The 23,070-nt window shown below is 39.6% G+C and overlaps 1 protein-coding gene across 3 annotated transcripts in view; it reads right to left on the bottom strand.

Moving 5' to 3' along the window:
- CORIN (corin, serine peptidase) overlaps positions 1–23,070 on the bottom strand; it is a 263,919-nt gene that overhangs the window by 68,769 nt on the left and 172,080 nt on the right. For 2 of the 3 annotated variants that reach the window (XM_035293752.3, XM_008993382.5), the window contains exons 7-10: positions 16,484–16,591; positions 12,898–13,008; positions 11,343–11,459; positions 7,794–7,901 (exon numbers count right to left, since the gene is read on the bottom strand). In XM_035293752.3, coding sequence (XP_035149643.1) covers positions 7,794–7,901; positions 11,343–11,459; positions 12,898–13,008; positions 16,484–16,591 — 444 coding nt within the window. The remainder of the gene's footprint in view (positions 1–7,793; positions 7,902–11,342; positions 11,460–12,897; positions 13,009–16,483; positions 16,592–23,070) is intronic. The other variant, XM_008993384.5, reaches the window with a different exon arrangement.

Here is a 23,070-nt window from a genome sequence, read left to right as displayed (position 1 = left end):
TATTCTATGCACTGTAAATTTAAGAATAATGAAAAATGTAGTTTCTGCCATTGAGGAACTCCACAATCTTGATAGGAAAAAGGATGCACATGATGGTAGCTATAGTAGAATGTGAACAGATCATGATAGTTTGCTTAAACTGAACCTTTGTGTATCCCCCAGTCATATGCTGTAACTAACCCGCAATGTGATGGTATTTGAAGGTGGAGCCTTTGGGAGGTGATGAAATTTAGATGAGGTCTAGATGAGGGTGGAGTTTATATGGGATTAAGTCCTTATAAGAAGCGGAAGAGACTAAAGCTCTCACTTTCTCACCCATGTGAGGCAACAGCAAGAAGGCAACTCTCTGCAAATCAGGAAGCAGCTTGTTACCAGAGACTGAGTCTGCCAGCACCCTGGTCCTGCACTTCCAGCCTTCAGAACTGTGAGAAATAAATGTCCGTGGTTTAAGCCACCCAGCCCATGGCATTTTATTGTAGCAGCCTGAATATACTAAGGCAGCCATATTGAACAAAATGCTAGAAGCCCAAAGGGAAAAGTTAGAGCAAGAGTGACCTGGGAAGCCTTCTGATACGGTTTGGCTGTGTCCCACCCAAATCTCATATTGAATTGTAGCTCCCATAATCCCTACATGTAGGGACCCAGTGGGAGATCACTCAATCATGGGAGCAGTTTCCCCCATACTCTTCTCATGGTAGTAAGTCTGTCTCATGAAATCTTTATGGTTTTATAAGGGGTTTCCCCTTTCACTTGGCTCTTTCATTCTTCTCTTGTCTGCCCCCACGGAAGCAGTGCCTTTCACCTTGTGATTGTAAGGCCTCCCTAGCCATGTGGAACTGTAAGTCCATTTTACCTCTTTATTTTGTAAGTTGCCAACTCTCAGCAGCATGAAAACAGACTAACACTCCCTCCAGGGATAAATGGGGTTTGGGTAGCTTTAGGGGAATACAGCGGACAGCCTCCCCTCTCTCCTTCTCTGTTTGCAGTAGATGTGCCACATTCCCTAAGGGAAGAGGCAAACAAGCAAGTGTCCTGGTAAAATTCACCCAGACAGACCAAAGACCCCATGCCTTATTGAGAGTAATTATTCAAATTAAATTTAATTATTTGACTAAGAAGTTGTATCCATGCAAATAGATTCACAATAAGGATTGGGCTGAAATATTAAAACATCTCCAGAACTACTTCTTAATTTAAAGACTCTGAGGGTTTCACAGACAATATATTTATAAGGAGGCTGATGCTGCCCTGATTAAAAAAAAATGACAAAGTGTAATATGACTCTCAGTTTCCTGAAGAAGACACAACACTGCAAGGTTGGCATAATCTTGAGAGTGAGCCAGAGAGGAGAGAAGAGTAGATGGAAGAGGTTTGGGGTTGGTCGGTTCAGTTTATCCTTTCCTGTGATTTGTGAAGCGGGGGTTGGACATTATGTACTAAATGTTTGTGTTCCCCCAAAATTCATATGTTGAAATCCTAACCCCCAATATGGTAATATTAGGAGGTGGAGCCTTTGGGAGGTGATTGAGTTATAAGGGTGCAACCTCCAAGAATGGGATTAGCGCCCTTATAAAAGGGACCACAGAGAGGTCTTGCACCCTCTTTTCACAGTGTGAGAATACAATGAAACATCAGCCATCTGCAGCCCAGAAGAGGGTCCTCATCAGAACCTGGCCATGCTGGCAACCTCATCTCAGACTTCCAGCCAGCCTCCAGAACTGTGAGGCTGTTGTTTTTAAGCTATAGTGATTTGTTATAGCAGTCTGAACTAATACAAGAAGTAACATTTAAATATTTTGTTACACGATTACAAAATGCATGTTTTTCATAACAATAAAAACAATACAAAGATGCAGAAAGAAAAAATTCAACATCTCTCCACTCCCCTTTCGGTTACCTTCCCTGCAAGTCAGCAGAAGGCTCTGAGTGCTTCCATGCCTTTCCCTTGCTCACATTTATCCGTAATTGCATTTGTACGCTTAGACAGAGACTTGCGTTTGTTTTTGCCAAAGCAGAAGCATCCCATTCCTACCACTCTTCAGTTTGCTTTTGTTGCTGGTTGGTCACGACCATCTTACTAGTCAGCACATGTAGCTCTAACTCTATGCTTTTCTTCCTGTTCTCTTTAAGATACTTATAATTTTACACAACTGGTACATTTATAGATATTTTTGATGTATTCTTTTCTTTCCTTGTACATACCCTTCTTTTCTTTCTTTCTCTACCACCCTATCAAGGTTTAACTTTTTATTGATGTATTTCATTGAAGATAATTTATACAATATGTCACATGAATAACTTTTCTCTTTTTGATATGTGGAGAATGTATCACTTTTGATTTAGGATAAGATATAACTTTTAAGTGTTTAGGAGCCAAGGAAGAGAAAAGGATTAAGTAATGATCATATATTATTCTGGAGATTTTTATTGAATGCGGTAAGTTTTATTGGATCTTGTGTTTTATTCCTTCATAAGGCATTCTTCACAGGATGCTAAGCAAGATAAACTCTCAATATACCTGTCAACTCCATATTCCATGATTTATGATATCAATAAGCTTTTTTTTATCAAATTAGGCTCACGCGTGAGCCTGATTTACAATCGCCACTAGAGGGAGATCGCATCACAAACGTGAGGATATTTTAAGGCCAGATCTGTGTTTCTGATGTTAAGTTTGATGCCGTACCAGTACGGTGTCCTGAACACAGATGAGGTTTAATAAATATCTGTCAAAATAAAATCCTGATGGAATCTCAACGGTATTCCACCTTTCAAAGTCTGAAACAAGATTTTTTCAATTCAACCTAAAGATGGGATTATTAACTCAATGATGTTTCATCCTTAATGATGTAATGCTCTGAAGTCACTAGAAATCATGTATTAAACGATGGTCATTTACATGAAAAAATGTCTTTTCTACATCTAGCTGCACGTATAATAATATTCAAAAATTCAACTTTGCCTCAAACTCTAAATCTCTCTTTAACATTATTATTTGTAATAGTTTGTTGTTATTTTAAGGTGGACATCCTTATAACTACTGCCCAGGTCAAGAAACTGAACTCAGGCAGGCACTCCAGAAACCTTCCATATGTCTTGTCTTATCCCAACTTTCTCATTCCCTGCTGCCCCCTCACCCAAATAACTAGTGAGTTGTATCTTCATCACTTTCTTGCTTTTCTTTATAGTTTTATTACCTAGGTGTCTACCATCCCTGGGTATTGTAATTTAGGCTTGCCCATTTTTTGAAACTTGTATTTTAAGTCTCTCATAGCCTTTGGGTTCCTTCTCCGTTCCTTTTTCTTTATAATGTAAGTATTGAAGAACCCAGAGATTTGACTCGTAGAGTGTACCAGCTTTTGTAATCTTGCTTATTGCCCACTCCTGGTGAGGCTAAATGTGTTTCCCACCCTCTCTATTTCCAAACCTTGGCAGCTGAATAAACAAGACTGGAATGGACTGGGCTTCATTCCATTGGCAAGACTAGAGGTGGCTGAGCTGTTTTTCCACCAGAAGCCACATTATTCTGATTTCCCTCTTTTTGTGATATTAGCAGCTGGAGATGCTCCATGTCTTGACTCATTAATTCAATGTGTTACCAAATGGTAATATTCTATTCAATCATTTTGTTTCACTTATTAGAAAATGCACATGGAGATGCTTTTGTAAATACATCATTCCTCTCCTCTAGTATTAGCTTGTAAGGCAGAAGTCTGTAACCATTACGGTGATCGGCTTCTCTACCACATGACTATACCATTTACTCCTACCAACTGAAGCTTGTAAAGAGAGAGCAGGAAATTGCTAGACTCTTAGGGAATTATTCAAAAAGCAAACCTGTTCATTCCTTCCTTGGTGTTGAATAAGGGGAAAATGCATGAGTAAGTGTAGAACTGAAGGCTGATGAACACTGTGGGAGGCTTAAGCGAGGGCCTGGGGCATGACAGCCATGCCTGGATTTCACAGCCATGGTCAGCATGGGCACAGGAAGGCAGGAGAGACATGCTCAGGTGTCGCCCTTGCAGGTTCTCCCCGCTGTCTGGATTGCATACCACAAGGGGGACGTGATGGATGAGTCCCTCTACACCAGAATGAGGGGAATAGCATTCTTGCTCCTACCTTCAAAGGCAACGATACGTCTGTAATTTGCCTCCCAACATGGTACAGAAATATTAAAGATGCTGGGTTGTGACTGGACCTGGCAACACAGGCTCTAAAAGCTGTTTCTTGAAAAAACAATGTACCATCAGAAAAGTGGTTTTTAGGCTTTAAAAAAATAAGTTGCAGGTACTTCTGTGAATTTAAAATAAGCCTTCTCCACTGAAAAATGCACATTGGAATACACAAACCTTTTTGTATTCTATTTCAGAGTTCTCACATTTCCCTGCAGCCCAGTCATAAACAGGCACTAAAGAAACACATTCTCAACCTTGTCTATACATTGAAGTCATCTATAGAATCTAAAAATACTGATGACTGCGTCCCACCCAGTATATCATTAGGGACCGTTGGCAAATCACATAATATTTTATGGGATGGCAAGAATCAGAGTTTTCAAGGATGAGAATCCCAGTAACTCCAGTGAGAGGCTGTCTCCACCAAACAGAATATCTACTACATTCTCCAAACTCATGTTTTCCCTTGGCATCGAGTAGATGAAGAAAGTGCTGTTGAGTTGTGCCTCAGAAGCTGAGTGATACTAGTCCCTGATAGTGGTAAACATCTTCAAGTAATTAACCGTATTTTCAAGTATATGAAGAATTTTTTGAGATGCCACTTGTTTGTCTTTACAGAGAACTAAGTACACATATATCATCTTGAAGCTCTTTGAAAAATCAGGCATAACATCTTGTCTTTCAACTGGAAGTTAGGAATGTAGGCCATTTTTAATAACACAGGAGTAATGAGGGCAAGTGGCTAGCCTAGTGCCTTTCACTCAGAAGAGAGATTGTGCAAACGTTTGCTGAATGTATGTGGAGAGAAGTTGGCAAGAACATACATAGTGAATGAAAAAGCTGGTAAGACAGTGAGACACTAGGGAAACTGGGTGTATTAAAAGAACTTAAAGAGAGCCACAACGTAGAATATATGAGTGGGAAGATGACCACATGTTCTCCCACATTGAAAAGTGACTTCCAGGAAGCTAGAAGCCTGTCTCCTTTCTTCTCCACGAGAAAGCCCAGTGCCCATCCTGATGCCTGGAACATCATGGACACACTACAAATATTGGTCAGCTCTATGAGCCAAGAGTTATCCAGCGGCCTTTCCTACATCTTATTCTTTTGATAGGAGACAACATATTTTTAAATATTTAGAGCTTGAAATATTTCAAATATACAGAAAATAGGATAACATACACCTACTTACTCCCTACCCAAATTTGACCAGGCTAACTTTGCCTTTTCTATATTTTTGAGTCTAACAGTAAATGCCATTTCATATCACACAACCCCCAAAACATTAATAATAAACACATGTCTTTGCGCTGACACTGTCATTATTCAAATTGAAGATGAAGTAAAGAAATTGCTCTGAAAAATTTCCATGGCAGATGGGGAGATGAGCAAAATGAAACAGTGGCCCAAATATGTTATAAATGTGTGTGTGTGTGTGTGTGTGTGTGTGTGTGTGTGTGTGTGTGTATCTATAGGTATGTTCTATTTAAATCAGTTTAAAGGAAGTAAAATGGCAATTTGAGTGTGTTTACTTCATGGTTAGACTAATATCTACTGTTCTTTCATATGGGAAATGGAGGAGGCATGGCCATGTGCTTCCAGGCAAATAATTTTTTTTTTTAATAGAGATGAGTTTTCACTCACCATGTTGGCCAGGTTGTTCTCCAACTCCTGACCTCAGGTGATCCACTCACCTTGGCTTCCCAAAGTGCTGGGATTACAGATGTGAGCCACCACACCCGGCCCAGGCAAAGAATTTTTAAATGCTACAGTCAGTCCCATCAGTCTGTTTTGTTTGTTTGATTGCTGTTTGTTTGTTTGAGAAAGAGTTTTGCTCTTGTTGCCCAGGCTGGAGTGCAATGGCATGATCTCGCCTCACCGCAACCTTCGCCTCCGATGTTCAAGCTATTCTCCTGCCTCAGTCTCCTAGGTAGGTAGGCTTATAGGCATGTGCCACCAAGTCTCTTAATTTTGTATTTTTAGTAGAGATAGGGTTTCTCCACATAGGTCAGGCTGGTCTTGAACTCCTGAACTCAGGTGATCCGCCCTCCTGGACCTTCCAAAGTGCTGGGATTACAGTCGTGAGCCACCGTGTCTGGCCAGTCTGGGTTTTTATTTAGCTGCCTGCCTACATCCCCTTCCTAGCCTCCTTTTTTCACCCCCTTGAGACTCTGTGACAATTACAGAGGCACTCACTATAAGCTCTACACTGACCCAGAAAGGTCACCAGGTAAAATCAGGATGCCCCAAACTGCAGCAGATGCAAGGACTGAGCCTTTCAGCATCCCAGCTTCCAAGGGCCTTGGATTGAGAGGACGTAATTAAGAAGTAATACCCTGGCTGGGCACAGTGGCTTATACCTGTAAGGCTGGTGGATCACTTGAGGTCAGGAATTTGAGACCTGCCTGGCTAACATGGTGCAACCCCATCTCTACTAAAAAAAAAAATAGCTGCGCATGGTGGCATGTGCCTGTAATCCCAGCCTCTCGAGAGGTTGAGGCAGGAGAATCACTTGAACCTGGGAAGCAGAGGTTTTAGTAAGCCAAAATAACACCACTGCACTCCAGCCTGGGTGGCAGAGCCAGAGTCTGTCTTAAAAAAATAATACTGCTAATAATAATACCCTCTTGCAAACAGAAAGCTGACTGACCTGCTTCTAAATTTCTAACCTCAACCTGAAAATGCAGCAAAAAGTTCATTAGAAAAAGTGGAAGAGGTGAATATAACATGAAAACAGAGCCCAGGAGTCAGAAATCATTACTAGAAGTCAGTCGCTGGGGATTTTCTGATTCAATTTCCCATGAGAGTCCTTATGGAGCTCTTTCACTTCTGCCCATTCTGTCTTCCCCAAATAATTCTTCCTCCTGAAAGTCATTTTAGAGCCACCTGTTTACACCATTTGGAGCTGTTACATTGTCACTGAAACAAATGAGCATAACGGTTCCAAAACCATTATAGGTCATAAGAGTTCCTGGAAACGTGAGAATTAATTTTATTAAAAGAACAGACTGCCTATAATTCCAGCACTTTGGAAGGCCCAGGTGGGTGGATCTCTGAGGGTGCTGAATGCCTGTAATCCCAGCTACTTTGGAGGCTGAGGAAGAATCACTTGAACTCCCGGGAGGTAGAAGTTGCAGTGAGCCAAGATGGTGCCACTGCACTCCAGCCTCACGACAGAGTGAGACTGTGTCTAAAAAAAAAAAAAAAAAAACAGACTGTCTAAGTTGTATGTGGCTATTTCTATGAACTTCATATTTGCTTCTGGGTTAAAGTTTCCATTTTTGAAGCTGTGCTTTAGAAAGGAAGAAAGATAGCATCTGCCTACAGATGGAGCCAAGAAAATAATGCAGAAAACTAATGCTGAGTTGAAATTAATGGTAATAATATTAGGCAATGTGGATTTACAGTCATTCACAATGACACATATGTTTCTGATTTAAGTTAATTAAGACCATTTTGCTTCTCTTCTGCTACCACATGAGACCTCTTAAAAAGGAAAAGAAAATAGGTAGACTCTTTTGGAGGGATTCCAGATTTCGGTATTTGAATGTCAACAGAAGAGAAGGGCTGAATGTATGCTTTCACATGGCAATTGCATTTGTCAGCTGTTGTACTTACTACAGTTATTCTGACTGTTGTTTGGGTCACAGAGAGAGCTACCACCACATGAATCAAGGCAGGGATTGTAGAGGCATCTTTGGTCTCCTTCTTGACATGGTGTCTGACCTACAGAAGGAGGAAAAGGCGCATTGACTTTTATCATCTGCAAATTCCTTACCCAAGGATCCAAAGGATCAGAAATGTCTGGTGGAGCTGAGGAATAACACAAGTTTAATTTCTTTCCAATTTCTCCAGCAGTATTGAACATATATTGAATAGGTTGCTTTCTGGATTTATTTTCCTGGCAACTAAATACAATCTAGGTATTCCAAAGGAATGAAGAAATAAGAGACAAACGACACTAAAAACAAGTAGTTGTGCATTTAATGGGAAAAAATAGTGCTTTCTTTTTACATAGGTGCCAATATTTGATTACAAAATAAAATTCAAGAGATTTGAGGGAGAGAGAACATTATAAAATCTTGAAATTCTGAATATTAAGTGACATTTTTTTAAAGACTCATTTGCTCCCAATTCTAGTCTCCCTCTAAAAAAAATACTTTCTCTAGTAATAAATAGGGCATCGACGCCAATACAAAAAGGATACTTTATCATAATACAAGTGTAAAATAATGCTGTTGCTATCCATATTTTCAATATGTCTTGGAAAGTGTCATCAGCCTAGCTGTGATGACTTGAGAACTGGATTTCTGGTTTCTAAGTGAATGACAGCAGTAATATCAGTGTTTGCCCTAATGGTTTTTCCTTAAGTTATGTAGAGAGAAAACTGCTTTTCCCATTGATTTCCTGGTCGTTTATAGATTAAATGGATAGGGTAATAAATACAGCCTGTTCTAGCACTCCCCCATTATGATCAATTACCTTCAGGCATGTCATCTGGAATCTAGACAACCTTGCAAGGCACTTTTAAGTATGAATAATAGTACATGTGTATATATAATCACTCATCTATAATTCTTAGACAATGTTATACTGGAATATTTATCCTTTCTAGTACCACTAATGTGCAAATTAATATACCACAGCCTTGCAGAAAAGAGCTGTCACTCTTTTTTTTTAACATCAACAGGGTCAAAATTTTTTCTCAAAGCAAACCTAAACAATTTTGGTGAGTTTAGGCTCTTGAGGAGATTTTATTGACTTCATGCATTTATTATTTCGGCAAATGTTAAGTGCCTCCCATGTAACACTCTATGTGACAAGCTAGGAACTGAACATTAAAAGATAAAAGGGCATGATACCCCCTGGGAAGTGGTTTGTGCTCTGATAGAAGTATCAACCTGAACCAAACCTTCTGATGCTGTGTGATCATTGCTTAATGGATAAAAATATTTATTTTTATTTATTTTTTTCATCGAGATGGGGGTCTTGCTATACCATCCAGGTTGGTCTCAAACTCCTGGTCTCAAGTAATTCTCCTGCCTTGGCCACCCAAAGTGCTGAGTTTACAGGCATGTGCTACCATGCCCAGCTAAAATATATTTAAAGAGCAATAGAAGCCAACAAGACCAGTATGGGGAAGTTTCTCAAAGGACTTTTCAACATCATGGTAAGAGGAAAGGATGGGTTTCCCAAGCCCAGAAGTAGCACAGGCAAAGGCCTGGAATAGGAAGGTGCACAGGTCAAGTCACTGGAGCTTCAACCACTCAGAAAGAGGGTCAGAGAGACTAGACAGGTAGGCAGGGACAGAGCGTGAAGAGTTTCAAAGGCCTAACTCTTCAGCAAGACCCTAAGTCTCAGAAGAAGCAGGTCCCACTTTCCTTCCCAGCCCTGTCTAGCAGAATAAGTGTGCAACCCATCCTGACAATTACACAGTATTTAGTACCACGCTCCCTTTTGTTCTCAGCTCTGTAATCACAATGGCCTGCCTTCTCTCATGGTCCTCCCATACATGCTTGCACCTTCCCACCTTCGAATTCTGGTCAAGCGGTGCCTTGTGTCTCAATTGCTTTTTCAAGTCCCACTCTTCTCAGTTAACCCCATTGATTCATCAGGTCTGAGCTCCAGGACCTCTTCCTCAGGGAAGCTTTGTTCCAAGGCCCTTTACCAGGGCATACACACTGTTAATGGCATCCAAGCACTCTGAATTTCCCTTCTTAGTCTCTGTTGCTGTCTGATTAGACATTGATTTGCATAATAATTCGTAGCATGCCTATGTCCCCTAGGAGTCTGTAAGCCCCATCGGCTGTTTTGCTTGCTATTGAATTCCCAGGGGATGGCCACATATAAACACCACAATATACATTTTTTAAGTTGAATTCATAAGAGTGAACAATATAAAGACACTACTTTTTACTTTCGAATCTGTTTTATCATATTACTTTCTTACGTCTCACACATGTAAGGAACTACTCTACAAAGCCTGCCATTTCATCATTAAAAATTCAAAATTATTTCAGAGTTGAATCATCTAGAAAGAAGAGTTTGATGTAAAGGGAAGTGCTTGGTTGATAGGCACATAATAAATTATGTTTAATAAAGGATTTCCTTCTGAATTTGAAAACTGGTAAAACAAAGCGCTCTTTATATATTATTTTTATGTAATAAGTCTGTGATTGAAAAGCTCTCCCTTTAGGTCTTGGGCACTTTTCCATTAAAGTTATTCTAATGATCAATATGTATTACGACAAAACTAATTTATCCATAGGTGACCAGTCTCATTGGCTGATTATGAATATACACAGCCCAAGCTATACTTCAATGTAAGAGCCATGTAATAAAAGCTCACATATATTGAGTTTTCACTATGTGCCAACACTATAAGGTAGTTATCACTATTCTTAGTGGACAGAAGCCCAAACTGCGACCCAAAAGGGGGGTAAGTATCTGGCCAAAAGTCACCATATAGCACGTAGCTGACCGAGGCTTGATCCCAGGTATCAGGGCTGCAACAACCAGGTTCTTAACAACTAGGCTGTGCCTGTGCAGTGTAAACAAATGGGATTTTTTGAGTCTATGGATATCCTTACCGAGCCCCTACTGAGAGGCTTCCGCAAACACTGGAGCTTAAAACAATCTGCGTAGAACTTTCTTTTCTGACAGAAAGGGTTACATTTTAAAAACAATTTATTGGCTCCTTTCGAGAGTCACACACAGATATTAAATCCTTTTAAAGTGTATTGCTTGGTAATAAGAGGCACTAAACTGCTTCTCTGCACATGATTATTTTAAGAAGTCATCATATTTCCTTTCAGAAACCAATTTCTTCTCACTGGAATCTAAACTAATTTAATTGGATGCTATACACTAAACTTCTCTCTTTATCACGGCTTTCCTCATCAAACAGTTAAGTGAATCTGACTGTGCTGTTCAGGTGTCTCACCTGCCCCTTCACCCTGAGGAATGATTTTCAGTGTAAGTTGCTTGAGAATTATGTTTAGCACAAAAAAGTGTTTCCTGGCTGACGAGGGCTGGGAGGATCACTGCATTGGCAATCTGGGCTTATCTATGTGGGAATCCTACTTAAGCAACTTCAAATGTTTTACTTTGTTCCCAAGGAGAGGACCAGCAGTAAAGGCATGTTCTGGGGTGGGGGGACACACTTACTGCCACTGCAGTTCGCCTCATCACTCCCATCCTTGCAGTCCTCGTCGCCATCACATTGAAACGTGCTGGGGATACACTGTCCATTTCTGCATTCCACGAGACCCTGGCTGTGACAGGCTAGGAAGGGCCAGAATGATACTCACTTTATTTATTAATTCTTCTTTCAGTCTGCACATCAAATAAATAATAGCCATTGATCAGGCATCACTAAGAAACAGGGCGTTCTGCATACACAAATGAACATATCCTTGATTTCATTTCTAGAACTTTTTCCGCCTCATTAAACGCTTACCAAAAATTAACTTTTCTTAAGAATTGCATGATTGCTTTTAGTGATGGAAGTATCATGCTCCTACTTACTAATAAAAATGGCAATCTGTACAGGGTTCCTTTTTGGCAAGAACTGTGCTAACTGCATCGTATATATAATCTCAAATTCTCACATAAGCCTTGTAAAGTAGATACTATCATCTTTGTTTTGGAGATGAGAAACTAAAGTTTAGAGAGTATATTACTTGTCTCAAAGTCCCATGGCTAAGAGCTCAGCCAGAATGTGAAGGCAAACTTTTTGGACCCCACGCCCAAATATTTCATGATATATCTACTTGACCTCAAAAGCCAACAAAATGATATATGAAAAGAACTCACATGGTAACTAACACATAAGAAACACTTTAACACTTGTTTATGACAACTGATATTTGAAAGGAATGGCCTAATATCCATTAACCTTCCAATTCCTATCAGTTCTCTAAATTCTATACCTATTGACTTTTTTTTTTTTTTTTGAGGCGGTCTTACTCTGTTGCCCAGGCTGCAGTGCCGTGGCATGATCTATGCTCACTGCAGCCTCAGCCTCTCAGGTGCAAGCGATTCTCCTGCTTCAGCCTCCCAAGTAGCTGGAACTATAGGCACCTGCCACCATGCCCAACTAATTTTTGTATTTTTAGTAGAGACAGGGTTCACCATGTTAGCCAGGCTGGTCTTGAACTCCTGACCTCGTGATCCACCCATCTCGGCCTCCCAAAATGCTGAGATTACAGGTGTGAGCCACTACACCTGGCCTATCATGTACTCTCTGTGTCACAGTATGAACATTAAAGGCTCTCTTCTTGCTGATGATTCTTTCCATGTTCTTCCACAAATGGCCCCTGAGAATATGTTAGGGCACTCCTACAGGGAACTTAACTACTCATATATTGTGTGCAGAAGGAAGGTTTCCCAGTCTGTGGGAAGAGCATCACCTTTGATAAAGTCACAGAAGCATAAAAGAGACATATGGAGCAATGAGAGAGAAAACAGACACCCACTTGGCCAGATCAGCCAAATGATGCCTGGAGTTTTGGGAGGAAAGGTGTGGAAGTCACATACAGTCCATGGCTATTGTCATCTCACCACTCAAAGATCTTTACAGGCTAGAACCAAAGTATCAGAATCTTTCCCTTGGAATGCTGTGTATATAGTGTGAGTCTTAAGTATAGAAGTTAACATTGAGCACAGCCCACACAAGCAGAAATGGAAAAATAAGCAAAACAAACATCCTCAGCGCACTCACAGCAGTTGACCTCATCGGACTTATCCACACAGTCGTGGTCACCATCACACACCCACTCCATGGTGATGCAGCGCCCATCCCCGCAGCGATGCTCTGATGTGGCACTGCAATCTGGAGAAATGAAAACTCACAAGAATGCAGAGAACCAGCGTGACAAACAGGCAGCATTGTATGGCTCCCGGTTCCCGTTGAAGAGAGTCTGTTCCAATGGTTCCAATACCTTTAATAACATTTCTACAATAGGTCTGGCCCAATTAAAATGGCACGCCCTCTCCACACATGTGCCCCACTGACCACCTTCATGGTGGGGTAAGATGCGTCTGTTTTTTGGATGAGTAACACTACCCTAGTTGTCTCAGGACCCGTAGTTTGTTCTTTGTTTTGAGATGGAGTCTCCCGTTGCCAGGCTGGAGTGCAGCGGCACAATCTCGGCTTACTGCAACCTCTGCCTCTTGGTTCAAGCAGTTCTCCTGCCTCAGCCTCCCAAGTAGCTGGGACGACTACAGGTGTGTGCCACAATGCCCAGCTATTTTTTTTTAAGTAGGGACAGGGTTTTATCATGTTGGCCAGGACAGTAGAATGGTCTTGAACTCCTGACCTCAGGTGATTGCCCACCTCGGCCTCCTAAAGTGCTGAAATTACAGGAGTGAGCCACCACACCTGGCCAGTTTGTTCCTATTGTTGTTGGCTTTTGTCTTCTTTAGTTGTCATTTTCTTTCCTTATGGAAAATTTATGGTTTCTACCCTGGTAGAAAAAACAGAACTATGATTTGTGTTTCACGTAGCTAGTAGATTTGATGTATCTGTAACAATTCTCTCACATTTCTGGGAATAATAACTTACCTGTCTGGCAAACTGGGAAAGCAAGTATCTCCTTGTCATCTCGCCTGATGCTAAGCTTAAGTTTTTAATTGAATTATCTTCTTTTTTTTTTTTTTTTTGAGACAGGGACTCTCTCTGTTTCCCACACTGGAGTGCAGTGTTGTGATCATAGCTCACATAGCTCACTGCAGCTTTAACCTCCTAGGATCAGGTGATCCTCCCACCTCAGCCTCTCAAGTAGTTGAGACTACAAGGACATGCCAGCAGGCCTGGCCTTATATCCAAAAGAACTGCTGGGTAAGCAATGGAAAATATGTATGTTATTTTCATGATTCTTTTTAGCCTGGACTTCAACTATATCCCAATTTACATATTACTGAAAAAGAACTGAGTGATAAGTTCCCTCTCACAAAGGGCAGAATCCACAAGATGCTTTGCCATGAGAAGTGTTAAACCCTGAATATAAGCAGCATTTTGGAAGATGTATGTGGTTTCATGAATAACAGATTCGATGAGAAGGTGTGATGAGTCTAGTAATAGTGCATAGACAGACTTTTAGAGTGACCGTGAATCTTAAAGGGTGTTTTGGGTCAATAAAGCAAAGTATGAGGAGGACATGGGTTAGAGAAAAGAAGAAAAGCAAAAGAGGTGTTTAGCAGGAACCAGAGGAGGACGGGGGGCCAGGGCAGAGGCTGATCTGAAGGAAATTGGTAATTATTACTGTTAGATGGAGACAACGGGCATCCAGACACACAAACTTCACAACATCCTGCTATCTTCAGAGGAATTATGTCACCTGTTAAGACCATTCGTCCTCACATGCACCTATACTCTGGCCCTCTCCATTAACCTATCCAACTACCAACCTACACTCACTCCTTTTCAATCCCCTGCATTTTCCTAGTTATCTCACTGGTAAAGAGAAGGGTTGAATCTGATGATCTCTACGGCCTCCCGCAACTATCATTTCTGTGATGTCTATAATTACCATTTCCCCTCATCCTTTGTCTCAAGACTAGTCAGTCCCAGGAGATAACCCGCATCTGAATGTAGATTAGTACAGCCATTATGGAAAACAGTATGGAGGTTCCTGAGAAAACTACAAATAGAACTTCCATATGACCCAGCAATCCCACTTCTGGATATTTATCCAAGGGAAAGAAAATCAGTATATCAAACAGACACAGACACCCCCAAGTTCATTGCAGCACTACTCACAATAACCATGATATGGAATCAATTTTTGCCAATCAAAAAATGAGTAGAAAAGGAAAATATGGTACATCTACATAATGGAATACTATTCAGCCATGCCAAAAGAATGAATTACAGTTATTCGTAGCAACATGGATGAGCCTGGAGGACTTTATGTAAAGTGAAATAAGCCAGGAACAGAAACACAAATACCACATGCCCTTACTCATATGCAGAGTTGATCTCATAGAAGCAGAGAGCAGAACAGTGGTTACCAAGGCCAGAAGAGTATGGAGGAGGAGGGATAAAGAGTGATTGCTTAACTGATACAAAATTACAGCTAGATAGGAGGGACAAGTTGCAGGTTTTTATAGCACTGGATGGTGACTATAGTTAATGGCAATTTATTGTATGTTTTCAAATAACTAAATGAGAAGATTTTGAATGTTCCTAACACAAAGAAATGATAAATGTTTGAGGTGATGGATATGCTAATTACCCAGATTTGATCATCACATATAGTATACATGTATTAGAATATCATGCTGTACTCAGTAAATATGTACAACTACTATGAGTCAGTCAAAAAGAAAATAAAAATAAACTATTACCAGAAAAAAACAATAACCACATTTATGTAGTCACACAGGAATGGTCTGTACATACACATTTAAAAATATTTTTACAGATACAGCAAGTGGCAGCAAGACGGTGCTCCTAGAAGCCACCAGGTTTCCCAGCATGGGGTTATTCCCAACATTCATGATTCCAACACATTCCTCTGATGATACCCCTGATCTTTTCCAAACATTTATTTTGATATTACCTAATGCTGGACATTGTCTCATATCATTTGTCCAGGGCAAATCCTCATCCCATTTTGCCCTTTTGTTCATGTTGCAAAGTTTCTACATCACTCAAAAATATACTACCTAAAAATTCTGAAGCTAGTCACAAAGCCAAAAAAGTAAATGAGCAACAGGAATTTTGCTGATTTTAATTCATGAGATGGCATTCAGAATTGAACATGACTCTTTAAAAAGTAGGTTTGTTCATTAAAAGATAAGATCAGCATTTGTACACAAAACAAAGGTGTCATCCTAACCCTGGGTGTAGCTGCTACAAAGGTGGTCCTTATACTATTTGGGGATTAAATAAAGGAGGGCACTCTGGTCACATGTAATAAGGTAATCAGGTACAGACAATATATCTGCCCTCAAAGTTTGCTTAAGGGCCCAAAATCGAACATAAGCCACTGGCTCTAACCAGAGGAGAAACAGAACACATTAGAGGAGAGGAAAAAAAAACTATTAATGCATTAACAACCTTTACCAGTCTTTCCATCCTATTTCTTAAACATTTTCTTAATACAATTATTTATCTATTATATTTACACATAAGACATTACTGTGGACAGTGAATGAACAAACTTCCTCCTTCTAAAAAACAAGAAACCAATCATTTTGTAATTTAAATTGCTAATTGTATTAACATATAATGAACTACAAGTTCTTGGTTATAAATTTCTGTGATTTTAAATTAAAACCTTTGGGGAAACAATGCTACTTACCACAGTTTTGCTCATCACTCAAATCCCCACAGTCATCATATCCATCACATACAAGGCTGTAGTTAAGGCACTTGCCTGTGTGACAGTGAAACAGATTCTCACTGCAGTCTGTAAATAAAAGAAGCCACCAATGTGTCATCAGAGCTGTACACAATGCTATTGTAGTACAATATTTAACAAAAGCCAATCATGGAAGAGATACCCTAATGGTAACCTGGTCCACACCTATTGTTTTATAGGTGAGGCGAAGGTGGCACAGAGAGATACTATGACTTGTTCAAAGCCACTTAACAAGTGCTCCAGAACCAGGAATAGGGCCCTCTGGCTCCCAAGCCAAGTTGTTTTTATCACTTTCTGATGTGTTTCTCTGACTTCCATTTTATGTCACCTGAAAGATCCTTGATTGTCAAAGATGAGAAAAGACATTCTCAATTCACCATCATTCCTAATGAAGTTCCTGTTCATGCAGAATAGACTTCAGTGACTCTTACGTTTTCTTTAGAGTTGAAAGTCCAGGTTTGCCAGTGGTAAGTATAAACATAACAAATAAAATAAGTCATTTAGATTATAGAGTTGTTATTTCCTTTCACATAAACATTACTGCTTAAGCCAATTGAATGTTTCATAATGTGATCCTCAAATAAGCACGTACTCTCCAAAGACTATGATGAAAAAATGAGAAGTGGTATGTAATCTCAGGATGCTCATAGTTTAGTGTTGAAATAAACAGTGTTCAGAGGAAATGGTTTCCTGATTTTATAAGAAAATAAAGTCTTGTCCCTGGGTAAATCAGAACTCTATCCAGGTTCTGCCATCTACTAGCTGTGGGACTTTTAGTGTGTTATTGGTAATTCAAGTCTAGGAGTCGATGAACTGATCTATGAAACTGAGACAAAATCAGCTACTTAATAGGGTTTGAAAGAAGAGTTTAATAAAATAGTGTGTGTAAGACAATTCAATGGAAATAGAATGTTCTTTCCAATAAATGGTATTGGGACAATGAAGGAGATCAGTCAGGGTTGTGGAAAAATAGAAAGAGGCAAATCTTCTTGGAAGGTTGGAAGGTTTTGCAAAAGCCTTGGGAGGAAGATATGGCCTAATCCTCTTACCATGAACTAAGAGCAGAAAATCGATAAAAAGGGAAGGTAGGGGTAGTTATCTAAATAGCTTGTTTACTCATGTGGTCCTAAGAATAATCCTTGACCTCTGGTAGGTGCATAACTGCTCACTACTCAGGGGGTCATCAATGTGGTTTTTTTTTAATTTTTTATATTTTTTTTGTTTTTACAACAAATACCTGATTTTTCTTTTTAATATATATTTTATTGCACTTTAGGTTCTGGGGTACATGTGCAAAACATGCAGGTTCATTGCATAGGTACATACACGGCAATGTGGTGTGCTGCCTCCATCCCCCCATCACCTATATCTGGCATTTCTCCCTGTTATCCCTCCCCGACCTCCCTACCCCATGCTGTCCCTCCCTTATTCCCCAACAACAGACCCCAGTGGGTGGTGCTCTCCTCCCTGTGTCCATGTGTTCTCATTGTTCAACACCCACCTATGAGTGACAACATGTGGTGTTTGTTTTTCTGTTCTTGAGTAAGTTTGCTGAGAAGGTTTCCAGAGTCATCCATGTCCCTACAAAGGACATGAACTCATGGTTTTTTATGGCTGCATAGTATTCTGTGGTGTATATGTTCCACATTTTCCTTGTCCAGACTATCATCAATGGGTATTTGGATTGGTTCCAGGTCTTTGCTATTGTAAACATTGCCACAATGAACATACATGTGCATGTGTCTTTATCATAGAAAGATTTATAATCCATGTCCCTACAAAGGACATGAACTCATGGTTTTTTATGGCTGCATAGTATTCTGTGGTGTATATGTTCCACATTTTCCTTGTCCAGACTATCATCAATGGGTATTTGGATTGGTTCCAGGTCTTTGCTATTGTAAACATTGCCACAATGAACATACATGTGCATGTGTCTTTATCATAGAAAGATTTATAATCCTCTGGGTATATACCCAGTAATGGTATTGCTGGGTCAAATGGAATTTCTATTTCTAGGTCCTTGAGGAATCACCACACTGTCTTCACAATGGTTGAACTAGTTTACACCCCCACCAACAGTGTAAAAGTGTACCTATTTCTCCACATCCTCTTCAGCATATGTTGTCTCCAGATTTTTTCATGATCATCATTCTAACTGGCGTGAGATGGTATCTCAATGTGGTTTTGATTTGCATTTCTCTAATGACCAGTGATGATGAGAATTTTTTCATATGTTTGTTGTCCTCATATATGTCTTCTTTTGAAAAGTGTCTGTTCATGTCCTTTGCCCACTTTTGAATGAGTTTGTTTGTTTTTTTCTTGTAAATCTGTTTTAGTTCTTTGTGGATTCTGGATATTAGCCCTTTGTCAAATGGGTAGATTGAAAAAAATTTTTCCCATTCTGTTGGTTGCATGTTCACTCTAATGATTGTGTCTTTTGCTATACAGAAGCTCTGGAGACTAATTAGATCCCATTTGTCTATTTTGGCTTTTGTTGCCAATGCTTTTGGTGTTTTAGTCATGAAGATCTTTCCTATGCCTATGTCCTGAATGGTTTTGCCTAGGTTTTCATGTAGGGTTTTTATGGTGTTAGGCCTTATGTTTAAGTCTTTAATCCACCTGGAGTTAATTTTAGTGTAAGGTGTCAGGAAGGGGTCCAGTTTCTACTTTCTGCACATGGCTAGTCAGTTTTCCCAACACCACTTATTAAACAGGAAATTATTTCTCCATTGCTTGTTTTTGTCATGTTTGACAAAGATCAGATGGTTGTAGATGTATGGCATTGCCTCCAAGGCCTCTGTTCTGTTCCATTGGTCTATATCTCTGTTTTGGTACCAGTACTATGCCATTTTGATTACTGTAGCCTTATAGTATATTTTGAAGTCAGGTAGCGTGATGCCTCCAGCTTTGTTCTTTTTGCTTAGGATTGTCTTGGCTATGGGGGCTCTCTTTTGGTTCCATATGAAGTTTAAGGTGTTTTTTTCCAGTTCTCTGAAGAGATCCCTAGGCAGTTTGATGGGGATAGCATTGTATATATACATTACTTTGGGCAGTTCGGCCATTCTCACAATATTGATTCTTTCCAACCATGAGCATGGAATGTTTTTCCATCTGTTTGTGTCCTCTCTTATTTCCTTGAGCAGTGGTTTGTAGTTCTCCTTGAAGAGGTCCTTTATATCCTTTGTTAGTTGTATTCCTAGGTATTTTATTCTCTTTGTAGTAACTGTGGGAGTTTCTCATGATTTGGCTCTCTGTTAGTCTCTTATTGGTGTATAGGAATGCTTGTGATTTCTGAACATTTATTTTGTATCCTGAGACTTTGCTGAAGTTGCTTATCAGTTTCAGGAGATTTTGGACTGAGACAATTGGGTCTTCTAAATATACAATCACGTTGTCTGCAAATAGAGACAGTTTGACTTCCTCCTTTCCTAATTGAATACCCTTTGTTTCTTGCCTGATTGCTCTGGCTAGAACTTCCAATACTATATTGAATAGGAGTGGTGGGAGAGGGCATCCTTGTCTAGTGCCAAATTTCAAAGGCAATGCTTCCAGTTTTTGGCCATTCAGTATGATATCGACTTTGGGTTTTTCCTGAATAGCTTTTATTATTTTCAGGTACATGCCATTGATATCTAGTTTACTGAGAGTTTCTAGAATAAAGAGCTGTTAAATTTTGTTGAAGGCCTTCTCTGCATCTATTGATATAATCATATGGTTTTTGTCTTTGATTCTGTTTATGTGGTGGATTACATTTATAGACTTGAGTATATTGAACCAGCCTTGCATCCCTGGGATGAAGCCTACTTGATTGTGATGGATAAGCTTTTTGATGTGCTGTTGCAATCAGTTTGCCAGTATTTTATTGAAGATTTTTGCATCTATGTTCATCAAGGATATTGGCCTGAAGTTTTCTTTTTTTGGTTGAGTCTCTGCCAGGTTTTGGTATCAGGATGATATTGGTCTCATAAAATGATTTGGGAAGGATTCTCTCTTTTTGTATTGTTTGGAATAGCTTCAGAAGGAGTGTTACCAACTCCTCTTTGTATATCTCATAGAATTTAGCTGTGAACCCATCTGGACCTGGGCTTTTTTTTGTTGTTGGTAGGCTATTAATTGCTGCCTCAACTTCAGCCCTTGTTATTGGTCTGTTCAGGATTTCAACTTCTTCCTGGTTTAGGCTTGGGAGGGTGCATGTGTCCAGGAATTTATCAATTTCTTCCAGGTTTACTAGTTTATGTGCATAGAGTTGTTTGTAGTAATCTCTGATGGGAGTTTGTATTTCTGTGGTATCAGTGGTTATAATCCCGTTATCATTTTTTATTGCATCTATTTGATTCTTCTCTCTTTTATTTTTTATTAATCTGGCTAGTGGTCTATTTTGCTGATCTTTTCAAAAAGCCAGCCGCTGGATTTACTAATTTTTTGAAGGTATTTTTGTGTCTCTATCTCCTTCAGTTTTGCTCTGATCTTAGTTATTTCTTGTCTTCTGCTAGCTGTTAAGTTTTTTTTATCTTGCTCCTCTAGCCTTTTCAATTTTGATGATAGGGTGTCAATTTTAGATCTTTCCTTGCTTCTCATGTGGGCATTTATTGCTATAAATTTCCCTCTAGACACTGCTTTAAATGTGTCCCAGAGATTCCGGTACATTGTGTTTTCATTCTCGTTGGTTTCAAAGAACATCTTTATTTCTGCCTTCATTTCATTGTTTACCCAGTCAACATTCAAGAGCCAGTTGTTCAGTTTCCATGAAGTTGTGCAGTTCTCAGTTAGTTTCTTAATCCTGAGTTCTAATTTGATTGCACTGTGGTCTGAGAGACTGTTTGTTATGATTTCTGTTCTTTTGCATTTGCTGAGGAGTGATTTACTTCCAATTATGTGGTCAATTTTAGAGTAGGTGTGATGTGGTGCTGAGAAGAATGTATTGGATTCTTCTACAATGCTGTGGATTTGGGGTAGAGAATTCCATACATGTCTATTAGGTTTGCATGGTCCAGATGTGAGTTCAAGTCCTGGATATCCTTGTTAATTTTCTGTCTCATTGATCTGTCTAATATTGACAGTGGAGTGTTAAAGTCTCCAACTATTATTATGTGGGAGTCTAAGAACTTGCTTTATGTATCTAGGTGTTCCAGTATTGGGTGCATATGTATTTAGGATCATCAGCTCTACTTGTTGCATTGATCCTTTTACCATTATGAAATGGCCTTCTTTGTCTCTTTTAATCTTCGCTGGTTTAAAGTCTATTTTATCAGAGACTAGGATTGCAACTCCTGCTTTTTTTTTTCTCTCTCCATTTGCTTGGTAAGTGTTCCTCCATCCTTTTATTTTGAGACTATGTGTATCCTTGCATGTGAGATGGGTTTCCTAAATACAGCACACTGATTGGTTTCAACATTTTAATCCAATCTGCCAGTCTGTGTCTTTTGATTGGGGCATTTACCCCATTTACATTTAAGGTTAATATTGTTATCTGTGAATTCAATCCCTCATTTTGATGCCAGCTGGTTGTTTTGCCCATTAGTTAATGCAGTTTCTTCATTGTGTCAATGCTTTTTACCACTTGGTATGTTTTTGGAGTGGCTGGTACTGGTTGTTCCTTTCCTTGTTTAGTGCTTCTTTCAGGAGCTCTTGTAAGGCAGGCCTGGTGGTGATGAAATCTCTCAGCAATTGCTTGTTTGTAAAGGATTTCATTTCTTCTTCACTTATGAAGCTTAGTTTGGCTGGATATGAAATTCTAGATTGAAAGTTCTTTTCTTTACTGATGTTGAATATTGGTCCCCACTCTCTTCTGGCTTATTGGTTTTCTGCCAAGAGATCCGCTGTGAGTCTGATGGGCTTCCCTTTGTGGGTAACCTGACCTTTCTTTCTGGCTGCCCTTAGCATTTTTTCCTTTGTTTCAACCCTGGTGAATCTGACGATCATTTCCTTTGTTTCAACCCTGGTGAATCTGCCTTGGGGTTGCTCTTCTTGAGGAATATCTTTGTGGTATTTTCTCTATTTCCTGGACTTGAATGGTGGCCTGCCTTGCTAGGTTAGGGAAGTTCTCCTGGATAATATCCTGAGGAGTGTTTTCCAGCCTGGATTCATTCTCTCCGTCACTTTCCGGTACACCTACCAAATGTAGATTAGGTCTTTTCACATAATCCCATATTTCTTTGAGGCTTCCTTCATTTCTTTTCACTCTTTTTTGTCTAATCTTGCCTTCTCATTTTATTTCATTGACTTGATCTTCAATCTCTGATATCCTTTCTTCTTCTTTGTCAATTCAGCTATTGAAACTTGTGTATGCTTTGTGAAGTTCTCGTGCTGTGATTTTCAGCTCCATTAAGTCATTTATATTATTCTTTAAGCTGTTTATTCTCATTAGCATTTCATCAAACATTTTTTCAAGGTTGTTAGTTTCTTTGCATTGGGTTAGAATATGTTCTTTTAGCCCAGAGAAGTTTGTTATCACCCACCTTCTGAAATCTGTTTCTGTCATTTCATCAAACTCATTCTCCATCCAGCCTTGTTCCTTTTGCTGG

The sequence above is a fragment of the Callithrix jacchus genome, chromosome 3 (assembly GCF_049354715.1).
Source record: "Callithrix jacchus isolate 240 chromosome 3, calJac240_pri, whole genome shotgun sequence".
In the NCBI taxonomy this organism is placed as follows: Eukaryota; Metazoa; Chordata; class Mammalia; order Primates; family Cebidae; genus Callithrix; species Callithrix jacchus.
This window is presented reverse-complemented; position numbering and strand designations above follow the sequence as displayed.